We start from the raw sequence: 25,788 nt of genomic DNA, 5'->3' as shown, positions 1-25,788 counted from the left end.
TGATAGATTGCTTGTGACTGGAAGCTAGTGAATTGAATCATCCCACTGCCTTACAATATCCTAAAGGGATTCCACTGCTGAGATCTCTCTGCTAAAAAAAAACACAGTTCTGTCCCCCACCCCTAACCTTAGAGTCTCACTCCTCCTGTTATAGCGAAAGAAGCTTCAGTCTTCTTAATGTAACAACAATGAATAACTCCACAGGGAGAGTGAAGTCTCTTTAGCATTTGCTATACCGGTAGGTTTTGCTGTGATTTCTGCTGTCTAGATCGCTCTGCCAGGTAGTATGTAAGAGATAAATGTGAAGCTACATGATGATTTAACCCACTGGCATCTATCCCAAACTGAAATATCAATTCTGAGCAGTCTGACCCTTTAACGCTGATTTATAAATCCTGACGCATAGAAGAATATGGCTGTCATTTATATCAACTAGACATATATTTAAATTTTCCAACCTATCCTAGAAAATGACAGCTGGAATTGAGCTGGTCTCTATAGGCGACAATTCATGTTATTTGCTTTAGCTTTAATAAATAGGCCTATTCAGCGCTGCATTGTGTGTTTCCAAGTGCAATGATGTCACACCTCTGCCGTCATCTATATTTCTACTTAGGCATTTCTTCTTATCACCATTCTCTTCCTCTCATCACCTTCCACTAAATATAAATGCATGTCTTTATTTTTTTAGTTTGTTATCACTGCACCTTTCTAGATGTATGGATATTGTTTGTAATAATTCTTTTGTTGATGACTAAATTGAAATGAACTGATTTGTTGTAATGAGGTGGAGTCTACTATCATTGAAATTATCTAATGTCTTTACTAAACTAGCTTTGGTACCAGCCGATCCGGTATTTCAGCACTCTGGACAGTTGCCTGCAGACTCCCTGGTTAAGATCGGCTATCCATCACAAAGCACCCAGTCTAATCACTTGTGTGAGTATACATGCTACATTTCTTTAGGAGAAAACCTGTCTTTCTTTTGATTTACTTTTCTTTCTCCACAAAGGATAGGAACTTAATAATATTATGTTATATAATAACAGTCCCTCGGGTCTTTACACTTTCAGAAGATAATTGTTTCCATCCAAAGCTTTATTGTGCTTGTTGCCAAGATCTATATGAACCACGTATTCTCTATATCAATGCATATATATATATTTGATCCTCATTGAAAAAAACAGAACGTTTATACATTTCTTACCATACTAATGTTCACATGTGTTTAGCTGAGACTTACTGACCCAATTCAGCTTGACCAGTTATGCCCTGTACACACGACATTCCAACAACAAAATCCATTGGATTTTTTCAGACGGATTTTGTGCCAAACTTGTCTTGGATACACACGGTCGGACAAAGTTAATGAGGTGACATACAACACGTATGTTGGGACTATAAATGGTCCAGTAGGCAATAGGTGTGGTCTCGTAATTTATTCTGAGCATGCGTGGCACTTTGTCCGTCGGAATTGTCTACACACGATCGGAATTTAAACAATCAGATTTTGTGGTCGGAAAATTTTAGATCCTGCTCTCAAACTTTGTGTGTCGGAAATTCCAACGGAAAAAGTCTGATGGAGCCCACATACGATCGTATTTTCTGACAACGTGATTCGATCGCACATTTTCCGTCGGAAATTCTGACCGGGTGTACAGGGCATAACAGAACTGGTCCTCCATAGTGATGATACATGCATCCAAAATTCCAGATTGTGCTTTGGACAACAGCAAGAGTGACATTAGCATTATCTTAACCAAGACAAAAGAATACTCTTGAATATATCCCTGGCCAGTTCAGACACTGCTGCTGGGTGCTGGTCTCTTAATAAGAGCCTGTTTAGCTCAACCATGTTACCACAGATGCCCCGTAGGACCGCACACCATCGATGTGAATCACTGCAGGTAAAAATTCACAAACTGACTACAACTGGCTCTCTAACCCATGAAGATACACTCCTCCACCATGTTTCCCCAGGACATGGCAGCTTAATTGTAAAAGCACTTTACCTCTGCCTCTACAATTAAGCCCTATACAGGTAGAATGTGTTAGAGGAATGTATTCTGATGGGTCTGAGAGCCAGCTGAAGCCAGTTTGTAAGTTCTTGTTGTCAGTGGTTCACATCGATGGTGTGTGGTCCTATGGGGGATTTGTGACTAGAATTATCTGAATAGATATTTGTTGACCTAGGACAGTCTTCTCAACCAGGGTTCCTGGGAACCCTAGGGTTCATACAGAGGTTGGTAGGGGTTCCATGAGCAATACGCAATTTCATATAAGTAACCACTGGCACCAATTATCTTTTTAGATATCTGTAGATATCTGTGGGGGGATGAGATGATCACAAATGTAAGAAGCATTATTCCCACAAATCTTCATGCTACTATACCGTGAGTTATTTTTGCCATCTGTGTCCCATTGCAGAGATTTCCCTTTGCTTCCTTTCCCATAGTGGGACAGGAAGCGGAAGGAAATCTCTGGTTGTCCCAATTGGAAAATGTCCTCTCTATTACTGTTCTGGGGACAATCTAAAATGTGGGATATTCTTTTACTTTGACTTCTAATGATAAACAGATAAGTAGAGAGGGTGAATCTCCCTAACAAGGGCACAGACAGCAATAGAAACCTGGAAGTTGTTCTAATCCCTCTACACTCCATCCAAAACTAAAAAAAAAAAATTCTTATACTTTAAGGGTTCCTCAGTGTTAAAAAGGTTGAGAATAGCTGATCTAGACAGTTGAAGGCTAACCCTAAGGCCAGCCATACGCGGGTTATAATCTCGGCCGGTTCAGCAGAAACCAGCTGAGATTCATACCATTAACGGGCAGGCTGAATGTAACCAAGTTGATCGATCAATCAACTTGGGTACAACCAGCCTACCGCTAGCAATAATCACTGTCTTCTCCTGGCAGGGAGGGCTTCCCCCGCCCGCCCCCCTGTATTGATGGGGAATCATGAAAACTTCTTTCATGCAACTCATGGTTGCAGGACAGAATTTCGCACAGTGTATGGCCATCCTAAGTGGAAAATATATGGGAAAAATATATGGCAACTTTTACAGAAAATAAAAAACATTTATTCACAAAACCAAAAGGAATTATTATATCATCAAATGTAATTATTATAAACATAATTAAGATGTGTATATTTCTCCCAGGGTAGCAATGATATGTATCAACATTTGGTAATAGATATTGTCAGCTATGTATATAATTATGTGCACAGTGGACAATACTGACATAAAACATAAATATAGCTATGTTAGATAGTGAGTATCTAGTTTGAAGTTAAGCCAGGTCCTGCACACACATTGAAGAGGTATACATATGTGGAATTACCTTGAATTCTATTGGTAAACATCCAAATTTAAGAAAAAAAATGGAGGACAGATGAAAAAAAGAAAAAAAAGAGATAGCATTTTTTCATACACTAAAAACATAAAAAGGTTAGTCTGATTCTCCTGATTCTGATCAGAATTTTAATAATCAAACTTCTTTTATTTATGTCACTACACCTAGCCCAATCTTACTTTAGTCAGCATAAAAGTATAAAAATGTATAATTGTGTGACACTGGGAGATTTTAAGGAAGAAGAAAGGATCATCTAAACTTAGATTTCTTATATATGATGAACCTTGACCTGCTTTGAATTTTTCATTTTTATATTTTACAGTAACACATTATTACACTGAGGTTTTTTTTATAATAGGCTTTGCAAAAACTGTAATGTGATTGCAAGCCTATAATCTTTGTACATATTAGGCTCAATGGCCTTCATAGGTAGTATACTGTACACGTGAATGTGGTCCACATAATGTATAAATGTGCATTAATGTACTAAAATCTTAATTTTTTTCTATAGCATTTAATTATGTCAGTCAAATTTGTCCATTATATGTCTATTAATTATAAGTATTTATAAAGCGCCAACAGTTTATGCAGGACTTTATCTAAGGTCCCTATTTTATATTGATACACATAGTAGAACCTATTTGGACTGATGTCAATTTACCTGCCAGCATATGACTTTGGACTGTGGGAGGAAACCGCAGTGGCCAGAAGTGGACCATGCTGGGTTGGCTTAGGGTTATTTAGAATTTCATTTTGTTTTAAGAAGGTTTTAATAAATCAGCTCCGGTGGGGCTTATCCTGGAACTAATTTCTGCTAAGCAGCTGTTCAGCAGGGATACTGACTGCAAAACCTAACATACAAACAACCAACCACAAGTGGAAGAATCTTCAGATCTGTTTGTAAAATACCTATATGAAAATAGGAAGCAATTAGCAATAAAAATGTACATAAAATAGTATGCTCAGGCAACTATAATACCTCAAGTGGGTTTGTTGAATATACTGGACACTCATGTTCCTTTTAAAGGAAACCAGTGGGGGAAGCTTGCCTTCCAAAGCAAAAATCCTTCCAGCAAAAATCCTGAGATCGTCATTGCACCTTGAGATCTCCAAAACCCCAGGGCCATCTTTAAGGCAGGGCAAAAGGGGCAGCTGCCCTGGGCCCTGTCATTGTTGTGGGGTCCAAAGCAGCTGCTTCATACTTGCCAACATTTTCAGTTTAAATTCCCTTGTCCCTTGAAGTTTTGGACCTGTGCTGTATCACGATATCTCAGTGTGAAGTGCTGCTACTAATGCTGCCCAGCTCTGCCCTATTGTTGTGTAAAGCTGACTCATCTGCAGACCCTGTGGTTACATGTAAATAACCATCATTCATATGTAAATAGCAGCGATATTCATATGTAAATATCTGAGGCCAGCGGCAATGATATGTAAATAAAGGAGGCATTCATATGTATATCATTCCTCCCTGCAGTGAGGATAAGATGTGCTGTAACCTATAGCAACCAGTGAGCAATATTACTGTACAGTAATCTCTAGCAACCAATCAAAAAGCAGAAATCATGTGCTGTAACATTTAGCAACTAATCAGTCAGCCTTAATGTGTGCTGTAACCTCTAGCAACCAGTCAGTAAGCAGTAATGATATGCTGTAACCTCTGGCAACCAATCGCTGCCTGATCTGATATAGTAAACAGATTTTAAGTCTAGCTGCAATTTATTGTATGTCTCAGAGAAGGTAGAGAGCGAAATTGCATGGGCGAAGGGGGCCCCCAAGAACATTTTTGCCCCGGGTCCAGTCAATATTAAAGACGGCCCTGCAAAACCCAATAGCCACCCCAGCGTCCCAAGACACACTTCGGTCCCATCTACTACTTTCCTTCATATTACTTGCATTCTGTGTTTTGGTGATCCCAATGAGGGTAAAGTACACAAGCAGGCACGGCGAAAGCAGCTGTGGGGGTGTAAAAACACACCAAAGGTTTTCATTCAGCTTAGACACCACAACTCAATTGCATTAAGTATAGAGTTCATTTGTATTTCATTTAATGATAAGAGTATATACCTGTTACATTTATATCATACCTCATGCCTCGGTGCTTCAAAATTATGAGCATTGTGAGGGATAAAGTATTGGAGTATTGGTAAACCCTCACCTTGTAAAACAAACCATTCAGTTTAAAATAGAAATGAAAGACAATGCATTTGCGTATATATATATATATATATGTATATATATATATATATATATATATATATATATATATATATATATGTATATATATATATATATATATATATATATGTATATATATATATATATATATATATTATAAATACCCTTTTTTCTTTTTTTTTTTTTTTCAATAAGTTATTTATTATTTACTTATAAAAATTCTTAACCTACGCAGTCTTACCCGAAGGCCTCAATGCGCAAAACAAAAGAGTTTGACATTAAAAGACCTTAAGAGAATCAACGTACCAGCATGGCAACATACAAAATAAAAGCCAGGAAGTCAGTCCATCACACCTCAATTAACATTAGGTGACTCCAAAAGCTTGTACAAAAAGTATGGTTTTCAATTTCTTTCGGAATTTCAAAAAGTCATTCTTAAGTCTGAGCTTCAGAAGCAAGGAGTTCCAAAATTCAGCTCCTTGTACTTCACTTGTTCTCCCTCCGCACGCTTTCTTTTTGAATTTTGGAATCTTCAGTATGGCCAAGTTCGCCGATCTCAAGGATCGGGTTGGCACATACTTGATGAATTTTCCTTCAGATACTCTGGGCCACGTCCAAGCAATGCCTTATGGACAAGACATCCGGTTTTGAACAGAAGCCGTTCTTTCACGGGCAGCCAATGTAGGGCTCTAAGGGATGGAGTCATGTGGTCACGATGACCAACTGGAGCTTGTAGATGGTACAAGCAGGCAGACCCAGATACAGGGCATTACAGTAGTCCAGTTGACTGCTGATAATGGAATTGACCATGGCTATCTTGTCAGAGTCTGTGATATAGTGAAAAGTTGACCTCATGAGTCTCAGGTAGAAGTGGCATGAACTCTCCACCTGATTTACCTGAGAGCGCAGATTTAACCTGGAGTCAAAGATGATGCCCAGGTCCCTGACCTGACTGGCCAGAATCAGAAAAGGTTTGAAAGATTCCAGCCAGGATGGAAACAGGTTGGAATACACCTGGTTACTGAAGATGATACATTCAGTTTTTGTGCCATTTAGTTTTAGATAATTGGCACCCATCCAGGATTGGATTTCGTCCAGACAGGAGGCCAGCATGACCTGATCCTCCCCTTTCTTGGATAATTGGAAGTAGATCTGGGTGTCGTCAGCATAAACATAGAAAGGGAGATTGTGATGGCGAATGATGTACAGCAGTGGCCTCATATAGATGTTAAAAAGGATCGGAGATAACGCAGATCCTTGTGGGACCCCGCAAGACAGGGAGCTATCAGACGAATACATGGTGTCCCAACTTTACCCTCTGAACCCTGTTTCACAGGAACAAGGCTACCCATGCCAGAGCTATACCATCCATTCCCACCATCATCTTTAGCCTATCCACAAGTATAGAATGGTCGATGGTATCAAAAGCTGCCGACAGATCCAGAAGTACCAAGGGTGAAGCTTCATTCTCATCCAAGGCCCAGAGTAGGTCGTCCTGGACTTTTACCGGGGCTGTTTCCGAACCCTGATCACATAAACTTTAAAAGGAGGCTTAGAGAGCTAAGGGTGGGGAAACAGCAGTACACTGATCTTCCCAGTGAACAGCTGTGTAAGGAATAGGGGGGTTGTCAGGAGTCAGCACAAGTCATGGGCACTGGAAGACTGGCAGACTGTTCTCCAAGCACAGCCAGAAAACTGACCATTCTAGGATGGATGTGCTCTCATGCCTAGTGTGGTCAGTTGTTTTTATAGGAAAGCAGGGAGACTGGAAGGATCACCATGTATTTCACATGAAGGAAGCAATCCAAAGAGAACAGGATACTTTTTAACACAAGCACACGACACAACAGACACATATCAGAAATATGAAATGTGGGGGTAACATATTCTTAGACAAAAGCTGCTGCTGCTAAGAAAAGTTGCACCATTCACTCTCCTCCTTTTCTCCATAGCAGCATCTGCTGTTAACCTCTACAGCACAAGTAGACAGCCACTTAAGACAGTATCTGACAGCTTTGAAGGGGTCACAGCAGGGAAGAAGGGAAGATTCTTACCAAAAGCAGCCATCAGAAAGTAATGGGATACACATCACGCCATACAACCACACACAAAAATTAGCTTTAAATGCTTATGTGCAGGATTTTCTTTTCAATTAATACTGTCTTTTATTCAATTGCAGTGTGCCTTTGAATTTGAACATTTGACTAGTCAACTCCCTGGCACAGTCTGATCCCTCCTTGCACAGTAGATACCTCTCTACTTTCTGTGCTGGCCCAGCTCCTCTGTCTCTCTCTCTTCACCTCCTTTACCTCTCTTGAGTGCAGCTCAACTGCAGGGTTTTACCAGCCCTCAAATGGTGGCGTGGACAAGCCCTTTTTTTTTTCATCTACTGTGCTTTATTTTTACTTTTTTTGATGTGGTAAATAATTCCTAAAATGCTATATTTAAATGCTCTAATTCTGGTAGATAGATAGATAGATAGATACATTCATACATACATAGATACATGGATATATAATATTAGAGGTTCATTTTTAGAATTTGAACCGTGAATTAGCCTTAGCGCTTGCAATAAACCTTGCAGTTCAGGCACAGCACAACAGCACAGCCTATTGGTGGACAGGCCAACTTGTCATAGAATAAGCAGAAAGAATGCCAAATGTAATAAAAATATTGATGAAGTAAAAAAAAAATGTTCATTGAGGTCATTTAGATGTTTCAATTAGAGTTCCTTTTAATTCATGGATGGTAAATTAAGGTGCAGGCTTAGTAATTACCCTCTAATTACTAGCGTCAGACAAAGAGTGTGATTCTTCATATCCTTAATGAAATTGATACATGCAGATTTAAGCCTAATGCACACAATGAGATTATTGTACGAATGATTTTCCGTTTTTTTTTTTTTTTTTTTTTTGCATGATAGTCTCCATATCGAATGCAAATAGGTTACTAAACTAATACAATTCTCTTAGGACAGAATACAAATTCGGAAAGTGTTGTAATCTATTTGTATTGTATTACGAAAATCGTACTATCTGGTATCATACGAGAAACTCTTTCATGTTTGTCCCTTCTGAAAATTTCAGACGAAAGCCACGTACTAACGATCAGATTATCATGCGATGGCATCGAATTGCGAAATTTCCCGTCCGGTTTTCTCATTGTGTGTACGAGGCTTTAGACAGGACACTGACCTCTTATGAATAAAGTTATATCCTTAGGATCTGAAGGTGTAAAATGGTGTGGAAATATGACAGTAGAGAACATTAATCCACATAAATCTATGTATCTTGAAGTAACATTCTGCAGTTAGTACAGATGACAAAGTATCTATACACACAATGGTATCATTACAAAGACTGTAGCAGCTGTACCCATAGATGTGGCCTCCATTATAGAAAAGAAAGTTCAAGAGACCCTACACATATAAAAGGAGTACAAGGTTTGAGAAGTGGGCTGAGAACAGTAGCGGCAAAGAAAGCCTCTGTGAAAATATGGATCCTTCTGTACTTGTTTGCTGACGTGATTACATAAGGATAGGCACATTTTAAGTATTGGAGCCCAGATCAGAGATTTAACCCCCTCCTACTATAGTCTAAAAAAAAAAAAAAGCCCCACATGTCTGATTATTAAATTGTAATGATAGATGAAGCTTCAAGTGTCCTCCAAAAATCTACCAAACACACACACACACACACACACACACACACACACACATACATATATATATATATATATATATATGTATATATATATATATATATATATATATATATATATATATATATATATACAAGCAACAGTCTAAATTTACCAATACCTATAAAAAAAACCCTAAAAGATTTATTTAATAGGGCAGCACAGTGTCTAAGTGGTTAGTACTCCTGCCTAGCACCACTGGGGTCATTGGTGCGAATCCCAACCACAGTATTACCTGCCTGGAGCTTGCATTTTCTCCCCGTGCCTACATAGGTTTCCTCCCGGTACTCCGGTTTCCCTCCCACATTCTAAAGACATGCTGGTAGGCTCATGTCTAAATTAGCCCTAGTATGTATATGCATAAATGTGAGTTAGGGACCTTAGTTTGTCAGCTCCATGAGGGCAAGGACTGATGTGGACATACAATACATATGTAAATGGCTGTGTAAATTGTTGGCGCTATATAAGCACCTGTAATAAATAAATAAATGACTGTACCCATATAGCCTAAACACAAGGTAAAACACTCAAAGATAAAAACTCTGAGGGTTTTATATGGGTTTAGGGTACATGGGTAAGGTGATTTGAATAAAGCCCTTTGGGTATTTTGGCAACTTTGGATTGTTGCTTGTATATATATTTTTTCAATATTATTTTTGGGAGATTTTTGGAGACAACCTGAAACTTTATATATCTTTACCCTTTAATTAGTACTTCAAAGTCAACGTTGTCTTCACTTGTATTATTTATTTTTATAGGGCAGTCAGGATTTCTACTTACCTTCCCTTTATACAGATTAGTAAATATCTAGACACTATAGAAGCAATTATTATTGTCAGATTAATAAAAAAAAATGGAGTCAAAAAAGTTACCTACAGACTTTGGCTGACACGGGGTGATCTAATATTGGCAGGGCAGGCTCGGACAATTCCGCTTAGCTAGTAAAAACAAAAGGAAGAATGCACACTATGGTCTCTATGAACTTTTCTTTTATTCCAAATTAGCACAGCCTAGAAGATAAAACTGATGTGTTTCCCACTGTACTCGTCAAGTCATTTGTTGGGGACCACGTGTAGCTCCAGCCAACAGTTCTTCTCAAACTGATTTGCTGACTGCATAATGTCAGATTTTGTTTCGTATTTATTATATCAGGAAAATGTTGCAGCAAAGTGTAGTCTCAGGACCTGCATGGAATGGAATGTCTCGGTTCTCATGTTATATACATATGGTCATTTTTGTGGCTCTGATGGTTTAATTTTGAAGCCAAATCTTACAATTTTTGGGAGGCTTTCTGGAAACTCTCCTGCCACCAGCCTACATGCTGCCTGTGAAACTTTTGCTTTTACCCTCTCTCTTATAGATAACCTAATTTACTTAATTGCAATGAATTTTTAGCAATGACAGCCATAAGAGCTGACAATTATCAATCGTTAAATTAAAAATAACACATAACATTATACTTTCTTTTTTTTTTTTTTTTTTTTTTTTTCAAAATTTTTTATTGTAGAATAATACAATAACAAATATTGATAACAATCCATACAAATGCGATACAAAAAGTTGACAGGTCAAAGAAAAATAAGATAAACAGAGAGTGCCTAGATAAGTTGAGAAACATGTGTTACCAACATAGGCAAGATACAGAAAAAGAAGGGCTACGAGTCTGGGGTCCAGTTGCTGTATACTATACATTCCTTATCGCTAGGTCCGGGGGCATCTCGTCCCCTCTCAACACCCCAATGGGCTGTGTCGAGTGGGGGCGCCACGCCAGATAAAACAGGGTAAGGTAAGGTTAAGTGGGAGTGCGATTTAGTCCCAATACGGTAGTAAAAAGGATCAGGAGGAAGGGAAGGGAAGAGAAACAGGTAAGATATAGGAAGAGATTGATGAAGATGCTTGAATCAAAAAACCTGAGCTGCAGGATCATCAGAGCTAACTTACAAATACTGTATATAAAAAAATAGTACACTGAACCAGTGACTTTCGCTGCCGGCTCTGCTTGGTCTGGGGATGATGGATTACTAGTTAGACAAGCTTAATACATTTTGGGTGTGATAACCAGGAAGACCATTGTTTGTAGAATCTAGATTCTGTCATGTGAACTCTGGAGAAAAGAAATTCCATGTGACAATGAACATTAAGTGTGTTAATAAGCTCAGTTAGGGTTGGAGGGAGGGGGTTTTTCCACGCACGAGCTATAAGCAGGCGTGCTGAGATTAGGACGTGGTGTACCACTGGTAGACAGGAGGAAGGCCAATATTGGGAGTCCAGACCAAAGAGAGCCATTCGCGAAGTCAGCTGTTGGGGGGAGCTGGTTAAGGTCTGAACCAGAGCGGAAACTTGTAGCCAAAAGGGTCCAATAACCGGGCAGCTCCACCAGATATGAAATAAGTCCCCGGTGGAGTTGCAATTTCTCCAGCACTGTGGAGAATGAGTGGGGAAGATGGTCGCTAACTTTTGCGGAGTGTAGTACCACCTATGAAACAGTTTCATGACCGCTTCCCAATGTGTGATGTTTTTGGAGATGACTAGAGGGGTGCGAAGAACTCTATGCCAATCTTCCATGGTGAAAGAGCAATGTAGTAAGGATTCCCAGTAGAGGATGCTCGAAGATTTTGAGGAAGAGGAGGGTTTGGAGAGGAGTTTGTAGATAAAGGATATGCCCTTTAACACAGTAAGAGGGCGGTTATAGAAATGGAGGAGCTCCTTGGAGGTTGTGTCAGGAGTTGTCGAGCCTTGAGAGATGATGTGTCGAAGCCTTAAGTAGATGTAAAAGTCCCGATGTGAGAGATTAAAGTCCGAAATCAGTTGTTGGAAGCTTTTTAAATCCGGACCAAGAAACAAAGCTCCGATGGTGGTGATTCCGGCTTCAACATTATACTTTCTTTATTGAGCCTATAGTCTACACAGAAATTATCATACAGCATGGGTGTTCTTCTTTAGAGCTGAGATTCACCAGTAGACATCATGAGACCATCGGTTTATTCACATTTAACCATTTGATGTTCAAAGCCAGTTTTATTTTTTTAAGTTTTACTAAAGCCAGGAGCTTGCATTCACTATAACTGGTCTCCCACAGTACACAGAACATGGAAATGCAATTATTTTAGTAAATATAAACTTCTAAATACCCTTTCTCATCAGCAGTTATAGCAGTCTTGAAGCTTCCATCAGTGTCTGGTAGGAGGAGTTTCCAATCTATTCTGTCCTATGAGGCTGCAGGACCCCTGACCCTCTGTCTGGACAGTGCTGATTGGCCCTGTGTTGATCACATGCACCCTTCCAAGAAAAAAAAAAGAAAAAAAAACTCTAGCAATAAACACCATAATGAGCATGTGCAGAGTGACTCCAACGTCTCTGTCTTATCAGTAGATGGTTTGGGGGCAGTTGAAACAGGGAAGGATTAGAGAAGACAAGATCAAACACCTTTTTACACAATGTGTAGGATTAACCCCTTAGGTTCCACAGTGAGTATAACAAGCGTGCTTTACTGCATATACAGACAGATTTTAGTATTGTGGGTTTAGTCACACTATAAGCATAGACTGTAATAATATTTTTTAACAGGACAAAAAGCAATGTGCAAAGGACAATAATGCATAGCACCCACTCAAACACACTTTTGCTTTTATGATATTATTAACCAAAAAACCTGATTGGCTGTTGTGGATGTATGCAATTTGAACATAGTTATTTTACTTTTGATTGCATTATTTTTATGATTGTAAATGTTCTATAAAGTGTTTATATGTGTTAGTCTTTTGATGGTTGGTGCACTTTCTAATGACCAGCCATTTTGTAATGTCTATGGCCAACATTAGTGTGAAAATTGAAGTGTGGGTTTGTATGGTTGCATATCCAGGGTTAACTTTCTGTTCATGAAATTGAAAACAATTGCAGAGATTTCACTTATACGGGATGTATAATTCATGTTTTCTGCCCTTCATCCCATCATCAGCTTGTAGACACTAAGGGCCGAGTCAGCTTTGGACTGTATATCTACTGATGTTACTAGCCTAGATATCTGTTGACATTTATTCTATTGTCTCATTATGGTTTTTAGGTGAGCAGGTTGGTTTTAGAGTTGTGTAATGTGCAAGCTGAAAGTAAGTTGGAAGAAAAAAATCAATAGGAAAGTAAGCAGACGGCGCCATACACTGTATATGTACCAAGCTGCTAGCCAGGCAGGAGAGGAAGCAATCAGTAAGGTTCAGGGCTTGGCACATGCAGCAGATTGCATATAAGAGAAACAGGAAATCAGCTCAGGGCAAAGCAATGCATATAGAGCTGTCCAAAGGATAACTATCATTCTCTGATAATGTCACAGTGGTTTATATGCAAATTGTTTCATTGGAAATATAAACAGCTATTGCACTCAAAGCGTCTCATATGAGAACTCATTAGCCTAAGTGTCGGCAATTAACTGAGCTAGAAATAACTCAGGGCTGTAGCATTAAAAGGAATTTTGTAAACATTTGAACTTTGTGCTCTAGAGATAAAAAAAACCCTCACTCTTAGTGGGTCTGCTAATGACTATGCAGATACTAAGTGAAATTAGGAATAAATTGTACACCTGTTATTATATACAGATTATTGGCGTTGTCTATTGATTGGTGGAATTGATTATTATTAAAGATAAGCTTGCAGACTTACAGACTTTAAGAAGCCTGATTTATCACCTGACTATATCTTATCATACAGGGTACTATAGTCACAGACATCGCTTGGATAATAGGTAGCTCTTGGGCCCAACTGCTACCAGCGACATAATCTAAGAGGCGCCTTCTTATCAAAGAAGAGATAGGTCACTATGTGCTTATTAGCTGATTAATCTTACTTAAACAGAAGATAAAAGTGTAATGGTACACTATGCATAGCTATCAGAGTTGACTTTGCTCCATGTATAGTTTGCTATGTTATACAATTTTACCTTCCCCGATTCAAAATGTTCCATGTAAACAAGCCTAATACTAAGTATATATATATATATATATATATATATATATATATATATATATATATATATATATATATAAGTTATATATATAAGTTATATATATACACACATACCGTATTATGTATATATATACCGTATATACTCGAGTATAGGCCGACCCGAATATAAGCCGAGGCCCCCAATTTACCCCCAAAAAAACTGGCAAACTTATTGACTCGTGTATAAGCCGCGGGTGAGACATGCCTGTCCATCCCTGTGTGTGTGTCCGTCCATCCCTGTGTGTCCGTCCATCCCTGTGTGTCCGTCCATCCCTGTGTGTCCGTCCATCCCTGTGTGTGTGTGTGTCCATCCATCCATCCATCCCTGTGTGTGTGTGTCTCCATCCATCCATCCATCCATCCCTGTGTGTGTGTGTCTCCATCCATCCACCCATCCCTGTGTGTGTCTCCATCCATCCACCCATCCCTGTGTGTGTGTGTGTGTGTGTATATGTGTATGTGTGTGTGTGTGTGTGTGTGTGTGTGTGTGTGTGTGTGTGTGTGTGTCCAGCCTACCTTTGTCCCGAGCCTCCGTCCCGTGCCTTGCCTCCTTGCCTCCGTTCCGTCCCGTGCCGTGCCGTGCCTTGCCGTCGTGTCGTGCCTTGCCTTGCCTCCGTCCCGTCCCGTCCCGTGCCGTGCCGTGCCTTGCCTTGCCTTGCCTTGCCTCCGTCCCGTGCCCTCTTCGGCGGCCATTGTAAAATTCAAAAGCCGCGCCTCCTCCTTCGCCTGTGATAGGCGGAACACTGAATTTCCCAGCAGCCTGTGTTCCGCCTATCACTGCCTTCGTATCATCCTCGTCCGTAGTACGAGGATGATACGATGTCCGTGATAGGTGGAACACAGGCTGCTGGGAAATTCAGTGTTCCGCCTATCACAGGCGAAGGGGGAGCCGGAGGCGCGGCTTTTGAATAGAATGGCCGCTGTCTGTCTGCTCGACACGCTGATCGAGCGGGCAGACAGCGATGACTCGAGTATAAGCCGAGGGGGGCACTTTCAGCCTCAAAAAAGAGGCTGAAAATCTCGGCTTATACTCGAGTATATACGGTATATATATATATATATATATATATATATAAATATATATACTATTCACGTATTCAAAATATTACTGCTGAAACATTTTAATGCAGATAAAATTGTTGCTGATTCTAGAAACATGAGAAATAATCAATCAAATGCATCAAATTCCCCTGAGCAGTGTAACCAAATGAAATCAAAATATTCTCCTTAGATTAAGAAAGCTCTTTATATATATATATATATATATATATATATATACACATACACAGTATCTCACAAAAGTGGGTACACCTGCACATTTTTGTAAGTATTTTTTATATCTTTTCATGTAACTGAAGAATCACTATGCTACAACACTGAAGAAATCACACTTTTCTACAATGTAAAGTAGTGAGTGTGCAGCTTGCATAACAGTGTAAATTTGCTGTCTCCAAAATAACTCAGCACACAGCCATTAATGTCTAAACCGCTGGCAACAAAAGTGAGTACATCCCTAAGTGAAAATGTCCAAATTGGGCCCAATTAGCCATTTTCCCTCCCCGGTTTAATGTGACTCATTAGTGTTTACACTGTTATACAAGCTGTACACTCACTACTTTACATTGCAGCAAAGTATCATTTCTTCAGTGTTGTCACATGAAAAGATATAATAAAACTTTTACAAAAATGTGAGGGGTGTACTCACTTTTGGGAAATATGGTGTATATATATATATATATATATATATATATATATATATATATATATATATATATTAAAAGAATTGGTGACAGCTGATGGGTTGAATCACCCACTGGCTTTTTGTATCTTTTTGAGCCCAAAGAGGCAAGCTAACCCCAATGAAGTTCCCAGCTCTAGCCTTCCTTCCTATGTACTCCTACTCTTCCTGCTGCATTTTTCCAGAAGATCAAGTGAGTGCCTATAGTATTGGCCAGAGAAGGTGGTTGGGCCTGAAAAGTTAGTCTGTGCCTTTGCCCCACCAGGAGATACAAGATAACGTGATTAAAACAGCCAAGTTCATTATACCACTTTTGGGAGTACTCACGCTTCAATTCAGTACCATATTTGTAAAAAAAATAAAAAAAATTGAAACATTAAATAAAACAGCAGGCCTTATTACAGTGATGGCGAACCTTGGTACCCCAGATGTTTTGGAACTACATTTCCCATAATGCACAACTACACTGCAGAATGCATGAGCATCATGGGTAATGTAGTTCCAAAACATCTGGGGTGCCAAGGTTCGCCATCGCTGCCTTATCACAAGGTCTTAGACTGAGCCCTATTGGGTGAAACGAGTTAAAGAAGGCAGTCTTTAGGTGGGGCTACTGTTGTAGTGGTCTGTAAAATAAACTGGTGAAAATGGTGACATCATGGATGTATTCAATAACGTATCAACAGGAATTTATTAAAAGAAACAATGTTACTGTATTTGCATTTTTGTAGTTAGCAAAGCTAATCTCAGCATTACAATACCAAACAGAATACTTTAACTTTTTATCACGGATTTTTGCTTTTTTTAATGCTTTTTGGTTAAAGTATATACTGTTCGTAACAACTTGTCCCTTTCTTTTAGCATGTAAACGAAAAGAACAGGACCATGGCAAAGACAGAGGGAATACACCAAAAAAGCCAAGGTTGGTCTTCACAGATGTCCAACGGAGGACTCTTCATGCAATATTCAAAGAAAATAAGCGCCCATCCAAAGAATTACAGATCACTATTTCCCAGCAGCTTGGCTTGGAACTCAGCACAGTCAGCAACTTCTTCATGAATGCTCGCAGGAGGAGTCTAGATAAGTGGCAAGATGAAGGCAGCTCGGGAAATACATCATCTTCATCAAGCACTTGTACCAAAGCATGAAGGAAACACAAAAAAAAACCAAAAAAAAACTACAACCTCGGTGGAAAAGCTTTAATAAAATGGAAAAGGACATCCAATTAGCAGGTTTATACTTTAAAAACTATTTCAAACCAAAATTATTTATAAGTCCAAAGAAACCAAAGACTCATTTCTCCTGTGAACTTTTCTTCTTAGCGCATTTTTCAGGAGAGCGACTTGCAAAAAAACAAAATAATAAGACAAGTTCCACTGGCCTTACACCTTCAGCCATCATCATCATCTTCACAGTATTTTGATGTCTGGTGGTTTGGAGCATCGTGATCTCTTGTCATTGAATGGACATTTTCTGATATGGGTAGTCATTGCCACCGCACATTTAAACATGAAGGTGTACGGTGTATCTGTAATTACAGTCCAGTGGTAAAGAACTCGGTCATAACTTGTCTGCAGGTTGGGATACAGTGTGACCAACAAGTCGTCTTGAGTTTATTGGAACTGAGTGTAGCTGTGTCATTTGAACCTAGCGGTTTCAAGGTTTTGCTGTTGGCGTTCAAATGGGTAAATGGCACCTAGACCTGTGCATTCTCTTTGTTTGTTAAGAGTTGTCCAGACAAATAGAAACATGACCTCTCCCACAAGTGCAACATACCAAAGAACACATTTAGTATAGTAGTTCAGGTGTTTTATTGCAGTAATTTTAATATTTCAGTGATATTTTTACATACTGTTGTATGAAGAAATGTAGGTATAAACTATTCTAATTTCTTACTAGAAAAAAAAAAGAAAATTCACAAACATTCATTATAACCAGGACTGTTATTTGTAAGGAAACATGATGTTAGGGATTTCTTTCACTGTCGTAGATATTTGAAGGATGCAATCTGCTTGAACTGAGCACAAGTACTTTATGCTTTTGTGACCTCTGTTCACACATACCACAAACAAGTTAATCAGCTACAATATATATATATATATATATATATATATATATATATATATATATATATATATATATATATATATATATATATATGTGTGTGTTTCATATTTTTTTTCCTCAGTGAAATTCATCTTGTTGCTTTTCAAGAACCAGCCATTTGTATTCTTCCCATTCCTAGTAATATGGATATGTATACAATATTTTCCCAGCCATATATAAGTAATTGGTCTCCATAACAAAATAAGTTTTATTCCTACCATGTACACCTTATTAGATTTAAAATATCAGCCACGTTAAAGGATGCCTGCCACTAAAAAAAATATTATAATGTTGCCAACACTTACAAGCAGACACATAAGAGGTACATGCATGTACTTTTTCTCATCTTCCAAAGCTCCCACATTTGTATTGGCTAGAAAGACTCAGAGCACTTCATCGAGGGATGTGGATAGGGAGAGTTTGGCAAAGGTTCAACCTCAGAGATGGTGGTATACCCAAGCATATTGTGCTTGTCAGACTTGGGGGTTCCCAAGGTGTCTGCTTTTAAATGTTTGTGATACATGCACTTGTTTTCATTAGTTACGCGTTTGCTTCAAGGGGGAAAAAAAGTTGAATTTTTGGTTACCTGTAAAATCCTTCTCCTTGAGTACATCATGGGACATTCATAACAACAGGATCCAAGGTCCTAGCTCCAGAGCTATTAAAGGCTCAGGGTATTCCTGTGATGAGGTACCTCGACAACCTACTACTGAAGGAGCAGTCTACTCCACTTTTAGAGACAAATGTCTCCAGAGCCAGAACTATTACCTTGGACCCTATTGTTATGAATTTGAAGATGTTCTGTGTCCTGGGATGGACAAAAAATAAATCTTTTTTTTTCCCATTTAATTTAACAGGTTGTTTGAAGCAAACAAAAGCAAGCTTATACAGTTTCTTTATTTAGGGAATTACTACCTAAAATGGGAATACATGTGTAGGCTATACATGAACTGATGAATTTTCACTGAGGAAAGAATAAAGTGAATCAGTCATAAGGAACATACCTGTGTGAGAAACCTCAGATGAAATTCTCTGTTCTGCCCAGGTATTAGTACTAATGCAGGAAAGACAAACCTATTTAAATTACGTCATTACCCTGGAACTAGAATTCAGGAAACTATGACATGTCAGCTGAAATCAGAATTCTCCCAGATAAGGACTTTGCTGTGTGGCTGATTCTCTTTAAGATAAAATGACATTAGCTGCATCTGTTTAGTAGGCTTGTTTAAAAATCAAAATACTTCAACTGTTCTCTGTTTTTATATTCTGACATCTCCCATATTTCCATATGCCCTTTATGTTATTTCTTTTAACATCCAATACAAGAAAATATTGCTTATCTGGAAAAATTGCTCGACATGACATGGTACCAGTCGGTGCACACCCATTCAAAGGTTACTCTTAAGTACATTTCGATTATTGCTTTAATTTTACAAGTAGACATTTTGTATTGTATTCTATCACAAAAAAAAGAAAGCTAGAATTGCACATATATAAGAACATACTATATTTTAGACTTAGAAATCCCACAGTTTAATACTTTATGCAGTTTTCTTACAATGGCTTTGTTTCTATTTGGAGTGTTTTGAGATGCAACCGGTCAGCTCATTGCAATTACCAAAGAGTCCTATTTAAATAACAGTGATGTTTTACTGGTTCGCATACTCAAGACATGTGATAACACTTTAACCAATGCACAACTGGATAACTAATCCATAGTACCAGATATTTGTCACAATTCGCTCCCTGCAAGTTACACATTAAAATAAAACCATTATTATATAAAACCATATTGTTAGAACATGTGCCCACTTACATGGTATCACTGCATAAATTGCCAGTCTACTAACAGTGAGAACACAGAACAAGCTAAATGTTCATTGTACTAATAGTGTAGTGTTTAGACCTCAGGGCCTTTAAATGGTCATGATTTGATACATGAATGGGTGCACGGTCTGCTTGTTTTTAATTTATACGTTTAAGACTTTAGAAAAACGTCTGCAAAAATTTTATACATCGGTTTTAAGGATGCGAATGAATCCTTATAAGGTTTAGGAGGGGGCTTTTTATTTCTTTTTATTTCATTATGTTGCACCTACTGTTTTAAACTGCAACCCTTTCTATACCAAAGAGTCTTAGGACATGTCCACTCCCCAGAGCTGGAAAGGCAGTAAAACAGTGGGCTTTGCTTATTTTTTTATTTTTATTTTTTATTTACTACGGATTGAAGTAAAGAAATATACAGAAAAAACAAACAAAAAAGAACTATGCATTTAGCAAACAAAGAGAAAGTACTTTGGCTGTGTTGCCTAATCAGAGTTTGTGGTGCATTCAATTTCCTATCACAAAGGTCAGTTGGATTTCATTGTGCTGACCTTTTGGTTTATTGTGGTGTGGTTAGCTTTACAATACATTTGGTAACAATTTCCTAAAATGACAAAGAAGCAAAGAAATAGCTGCTTCCAGGTGTAATAAAAAAAAAACAAAAAATAAAAGTGTAAAGATCGACTATTTATAGCGTGAACCAAAGATGCTACCTCACTCAATTTCCATTTCGTGATTTTAATCACATTGATGATACCAAAGAATACCAAAGATTTTTTTTCCTTGCACGGCCTTCGTCTGTCAAAGGCACTCAGCGACCTTCCCCTGACTCCTGACCCATGACCTCTGACCTTTCAGAAATATAACTCTTTTTTCTTTTTCACAAATATTATAATTAACCCCTTCAGGGTCAGAGGTGCTGCAAAGCACCCTTGAGACTGATGGACTCAATAGCAGAGGGACCAGATGGCCTTATATGATCAAGGTCCAGCTCATCAATTCTCAATGGCGATGTTGCTCCCTCCCACCCAAAAAAGGAAAAAAAAATTAAATTATCCTTGTGTTGGGCACAAACGAAACACCAAAAACTTTACATATATATATAAATGTATATATTTAGTGCCACCAGAATACAAATTAACTGTCACTTTTTCACAGTCATCCCGTATATATACATAATCTGTCAAGTTGCAAATACAACTGTCAGCATCCATGATCAGTGATTCAAAAGGGTTTCTTACTAAAGGAATACATTCTTCACTTTAAAAAAAACTATGTCCACTTTAAACATCCAGTCAAATGCAAGGGAGTTTAAAAAAATGCATGTGATTGGATGATTTAAGTAAACATTTAAGTTCAGATTTCCTGAAGTAAATGAAAAAGCACTTTAGTAGGTCAACCCTAATCACAGTTTATTAACAATTAAGGTTCACACACATATAAAAATTACAATTAATTAGGTATATTTAGGGCTAATCTGTTAAAAATAATTCCATGGACAGAATATAATCTTGATTGCTGATCCAATTGTCAGTGCTTTAATAGTGAACACCTGAAATAGAACTTATGATCTCACAATGACTGCATCTACGATGTAGCTGTATTTATGCTTGTTCTGCTCCCAACTCAGCTGGGGCATTGGCACTTTTTCTTTTAACTGTATTTATTGCCAAAGGTCTGGCCGCTTGCCCCAACTGTCAGTCTAATAGTGTGCAGCTAGCTATAGTTTTGTTCTTGTTTTTCTTTTTTTTTCTTCTTAATGGCTAATATTGTTTAAGCCAGACCATGATCATTGCCTATTCAAGGCCATCTGAAGCCTTCCAAAAAAAACAATGAATGCTACATACCAAATCATTACCAATGTTAGGAGTACCGCTTTAGGCAAAGATGTTGCAAACTTTGTAAACTCATAGGACGAGTGCCTTGCTTATACCAAAGTGTTAAACCGCTGTTGACCTCTTTTATCTCACCTTATACGTCTTTGAATACCTCAGCCTCTTGTAAAGGCCACTGATAAAATAAAACTAATAATACTGACAAAGAAATAATTCTTCACCGTGGTGCTTTTGCAGTGCAACCATGCAATGAACATTTGTTTGATACCAAAGGATTTTATTTTTCACTCTTATAGCTGATAAACCAAAGTTTAGGTCTGTCCCAGCTTATTGACAGTCTCCTTTTTCTATCTCTTTCTCTCTCTCTTTCGCTCTGTGCTTGGCCATCTCGCTTCGAGTACCTCTTGCCTGGATGTAGGCCGTGCAGTCCTCTTACCAATTCCTCCAAATACCTCATAGTATAAGAAATCTTTAGGGTTATGTTGTATAGAAAGTCTATGTGATGAGACAGAACTTAAATAGTTCAGTAAATGTTAACCTTCATCCTAAAGCTTTATAACTCTTTTATTTATTTTACATTTCTTTATGTTATTATTTTAGTCTCTCTGTTGCTCTCTCAAGATAAATTATTTTCCCCAAAGATAAAATAGAAAGGGGTTGGGTCAGGACAGGTTGCAAAATTGAATGCAACGAAGTTTTAATGTTATTTTCTTTGCTTTTAAAACAATAACACTTATATCTTTATTTAATAAAGCAAAGAGCAACATGCAAAGTAAACTAGCATCCACCAATCAGCAATCATCTTTTGACATTGGCCTAGCCACACTAAAGCTAATGCAATCGGTTGCTATGGGGAACTGCATGGTATTGCTCTTTTGACTCTTATTAAATAAAGGAATTTGTGTTTGAAGTTAGATTTTTTTTTATGGGATAACAAGAAAAAAAAAAATTGTACATTTCTGTTTTTTCTTAATGAACTGTAAATTTGATGCTTTGTTTCAATTTTGGTTATTTAATCTTTGCTTAATTTATAACTGTAGTTTAAACAAAGAAAAAAAAAGGCTGTATATAGTAAATTTCAAAACAACCAAAGTTTCATGTTACAATTCTTTTGTTAGTCTACTAAGATGTGATGATGGAGAGATGATTTTTTTTCTCTTGATTGTGCAGGGTGTATAAAAAAGACAAAAATCTTAGCAGACGTTGACGTGTGTTTTAAACACTGCCAGATCCCTATACTTTGTATTCACAAAGGTACTGATATCAAACCAAAAATAATGACATTTGTATGTATGTATGTACATTTTATGGGTTTTTATGTTGCTAATTTATTTGTTAGGGGTTTACTTTGTGGGTTTGACCTGCACATCCAAAGAATATTTCAGATGTTGTTCAATGTTAATCAAGCACTGGCATTTGTGTGACTTGTTTCTTTGGAATTGATTTGTTTATGTGTGTATATAAATATGTATAATTTGCCATAAGCACGGGTATGGAACGAAGAGGGCGTTAAACGTTGAAGACAAACTTGTATTTGGATATTTGCTCAACTTTATAAATAAATGGTCATTCTAAATTAAATCTGTGGTGTACGGAGGTGGCAACTTATGTGTTTTGGACCAGGTTACTCTGGTTGCCTCAAAGATAACAATTAACTTACGAAGGGCAGCTGGACTGCTATGTATGAAAAAAAAACATTGTGCAAATAATTATGATGTAATTAGAATTGAAGGGAAAGTAAAGTAACAATTAATAAAAAATCCCCAAAAATACATCTGAAAATGTGGCACCTTAAAAAGTACCCTGTTGAAAATATTTTGATAGTACAATTGCTGGACAATAATATCACTAAAACACAGAAGCTCTATGAAAACCCTATTAACAGAATGGAGAATACATTCAAGACTATCATACAAAGGCACTATTCATTTATTCAAGAGACAAAAAAGTGAATTTTCTCTCAGACCTTAAATTAAAAATCCATTTTATGAAATGCTAGCAGTGCAGTCTGATCCACTGAGACTCGAAATCTCAGGTCAAAGCCTTCTTGTGTCTCTCTTCATTTTAATAAAGACAGTTTTCACTATAAAATATAATCTGAAAACAGCTGCACTGTTTTTATTTTTGCTAAAAAAAATTGAACCCCATTGTATTTATTTATTAATTGTATGAAACTCTCTCAAAAACGTAATCCACTTCTACAAATTCCACCTTATCCGGTCACCGCCTCATTTAAAGTCCCAACGTTCCCTTTTTCTTCTACAAATTTCAACCTGCTGTACAAAATTAAGCAATAAAGTACCCCATACGTTTTGTGTCTAACCCGCATTGTTCTTTCCAATGGCAAACTTTGTGGCTCATTAAAATCAATTCCAAAACAAAGAAGAGACCCCAGTGACTCCTGTCATTGCTGGCTTGGGTTAGAAAAGTTCAGACACCAGGACTATCATCCTTCTAACTGATCTGGAACAAGTCTGCTGGATGGAAGTTTCAACTTTTCTTAACCCACTGCTGAAGACCCATCCTAGGCCAGTGACTCAGTGAGGTTGATTTACTAAGCAAGCAGACAACTTTTACCTTGCAAAGTTAAAGTGGTAGTAAAGTCAGAAGATTTTTTATCTTAAAACATTCTATGCATTAAGATAAAAAGCCTTCTGTGTGCAGCAGCCGCCCTCCAGCACCCCCTAATACTTACCTGGGCCCCCTCTCTATCCAGCGATGTCCATGAGTGCCTCAGCTCTCCGGGACTCTCTCTACTAATTGACTGAGACACAACAGAGGAGCCATTGGCTCATCAAACTCAATTAGCCAATCAGTAAAGGGAGGGGGCAGGGCCAAACTGGGGCTCCATGTCTGAATGGCTACACTGAGATGTGGCTCGTCTCAGGTGCACCCATAGCAAGCTGCTTGCTGTGGGAGAACTCAACAGGATTGAGGAGCCAGGAGCACTGAAGAGGTACCCAGGAAGAGGACGATCCGGGCTGCTCTGTGCAAAACCATTTCACAGGGCAGTTAAGTATAAGATGTTTTTTTATTTTTTAGAGAAAAAAACTGAGACTTTACAATCACTTTAATAATAATGCTTGTAAAATAAAGTGAAACTCCTTACACTTTAACCACTTAAGGTCCACCGTATAGCAGTTTTACAGGTACAGAGCGGCACCTCTTTTAGCCAGATCACATGTGATCCAACTCTTCCGGGTATCGGATGCCAGTGCGCGCCACTGTTGGCTCACTTCTGCTGTGATTACACACAGCAGAAGCTGATCGGCTAGGGCAGGCAGGCAGGGGGAATGGCAGTCTACCTATGTAAACAAAGCAGATCACTGTTCTGACAGGAGGGAAGGGGTGGAATTTGTGTCCCCGAAAAGCAGGGAATACATTCCATCTCTTCCCCAAGTAAAAACACCACCCACAATACAGTAAAACACTGATTTGGCACACAGTTAATCCTTTGATCGCCCCTGATGTTAACTCTTTCCAAGCCAGTGTCATTACTACAGTGAAAATGCATATTTTTTTAGCACTGATCACTGTATTAGTGTCCCTGGTTCCCAAAAAATTTCAAAAGTATCAGTGCCAGAATGTCCGCCACACTATTGCGGCCCCACTGCAAGTTGCTGATCGCCACCATTACTAGTAAATAAAATAAAAAAATATATAAATATCCCATAGTTTGTAGATTAGTGCCCAAACCAATCAATATATGCCTATTGGGATTTTGTTTACCAAAAATATATGGCACAATACATATTGGCCTAAATTTATGATGACATTTGATTTTTTTTTATTGGATAGGTTTTATAGCAGAATGTGAATTTTTTTCTTTTAACTCATCTGTCTTTTCTTTGTTTATAGTGCAAACATTTAAAAACACAGGTGAACAAACATCACCAAAGAAAGCTCTATTAGTGGGAAAAAAGGAAATGTATTTTATTTATGTACACATCACATGACCATGCACTTGTCAGTTAAAGTAATTCAGTGGCATATCACAAAAATGGCCTGGTCATGAAGGGGGTAAATCTTCCAGAAGTCAAGTGGTTAATCATTCAATGATGGTCAA

At 38.1% G+C, this 25,788-nt stretch overlaps 1 protein-coding gene across 2 annotated transcripts in view; it reads left to right on the top strand.

Moving 5' to 3' along the window:
- Window positions 1-23,303, top strand: part of ONECUT1 (one cut homeobox 1) — an 85,883-nt gene extending 62,580 nt beyond the window's left edge. Inside the window, exons 2-3 of one of the 2 annotated variants that reach the window (XM_077472640.1) lie at window positions 835-939; window positions 16,819-23,303. In XM_077472640.1, coding sequence (XP_077328766.1) covers window positions 835-939; window positions 16,819-17,105 — 392 coding nt within the window. In that variant the 3' untranslated portion in view covers window positions 17,106-23,303. The remainder of the gene's footprint in view (window positions 1-834; window positions 940-16,818) is intronic. The other variant, XM_077472641.1, reaches the window with a different exon arrangement.
- Window positions 23,304-25,788: the final 2,485 nt, after the last annotated feature.

This window comes from Lithobates pipiens, unplaced genomic scaffold, assembly GCF_037356315.1.
Source record: "Lithobates pipiens isolate NorthernLeopardFrog02 unplaced genomic scaffold, aLitPip1_a1.2 Scaffold_8, whole genome shotgun sequence".
Taxonomy (NCBI): Eukaryota; Metazoa; Chordata; class Amphibia; order Anura; family Ranidae; genus Lithobates; species Lithobates pipiens.
Note: the sequence above shows the minus strand (reverse complement) of the source record. Positions and strands in the feature narration are given on the sequence as shown.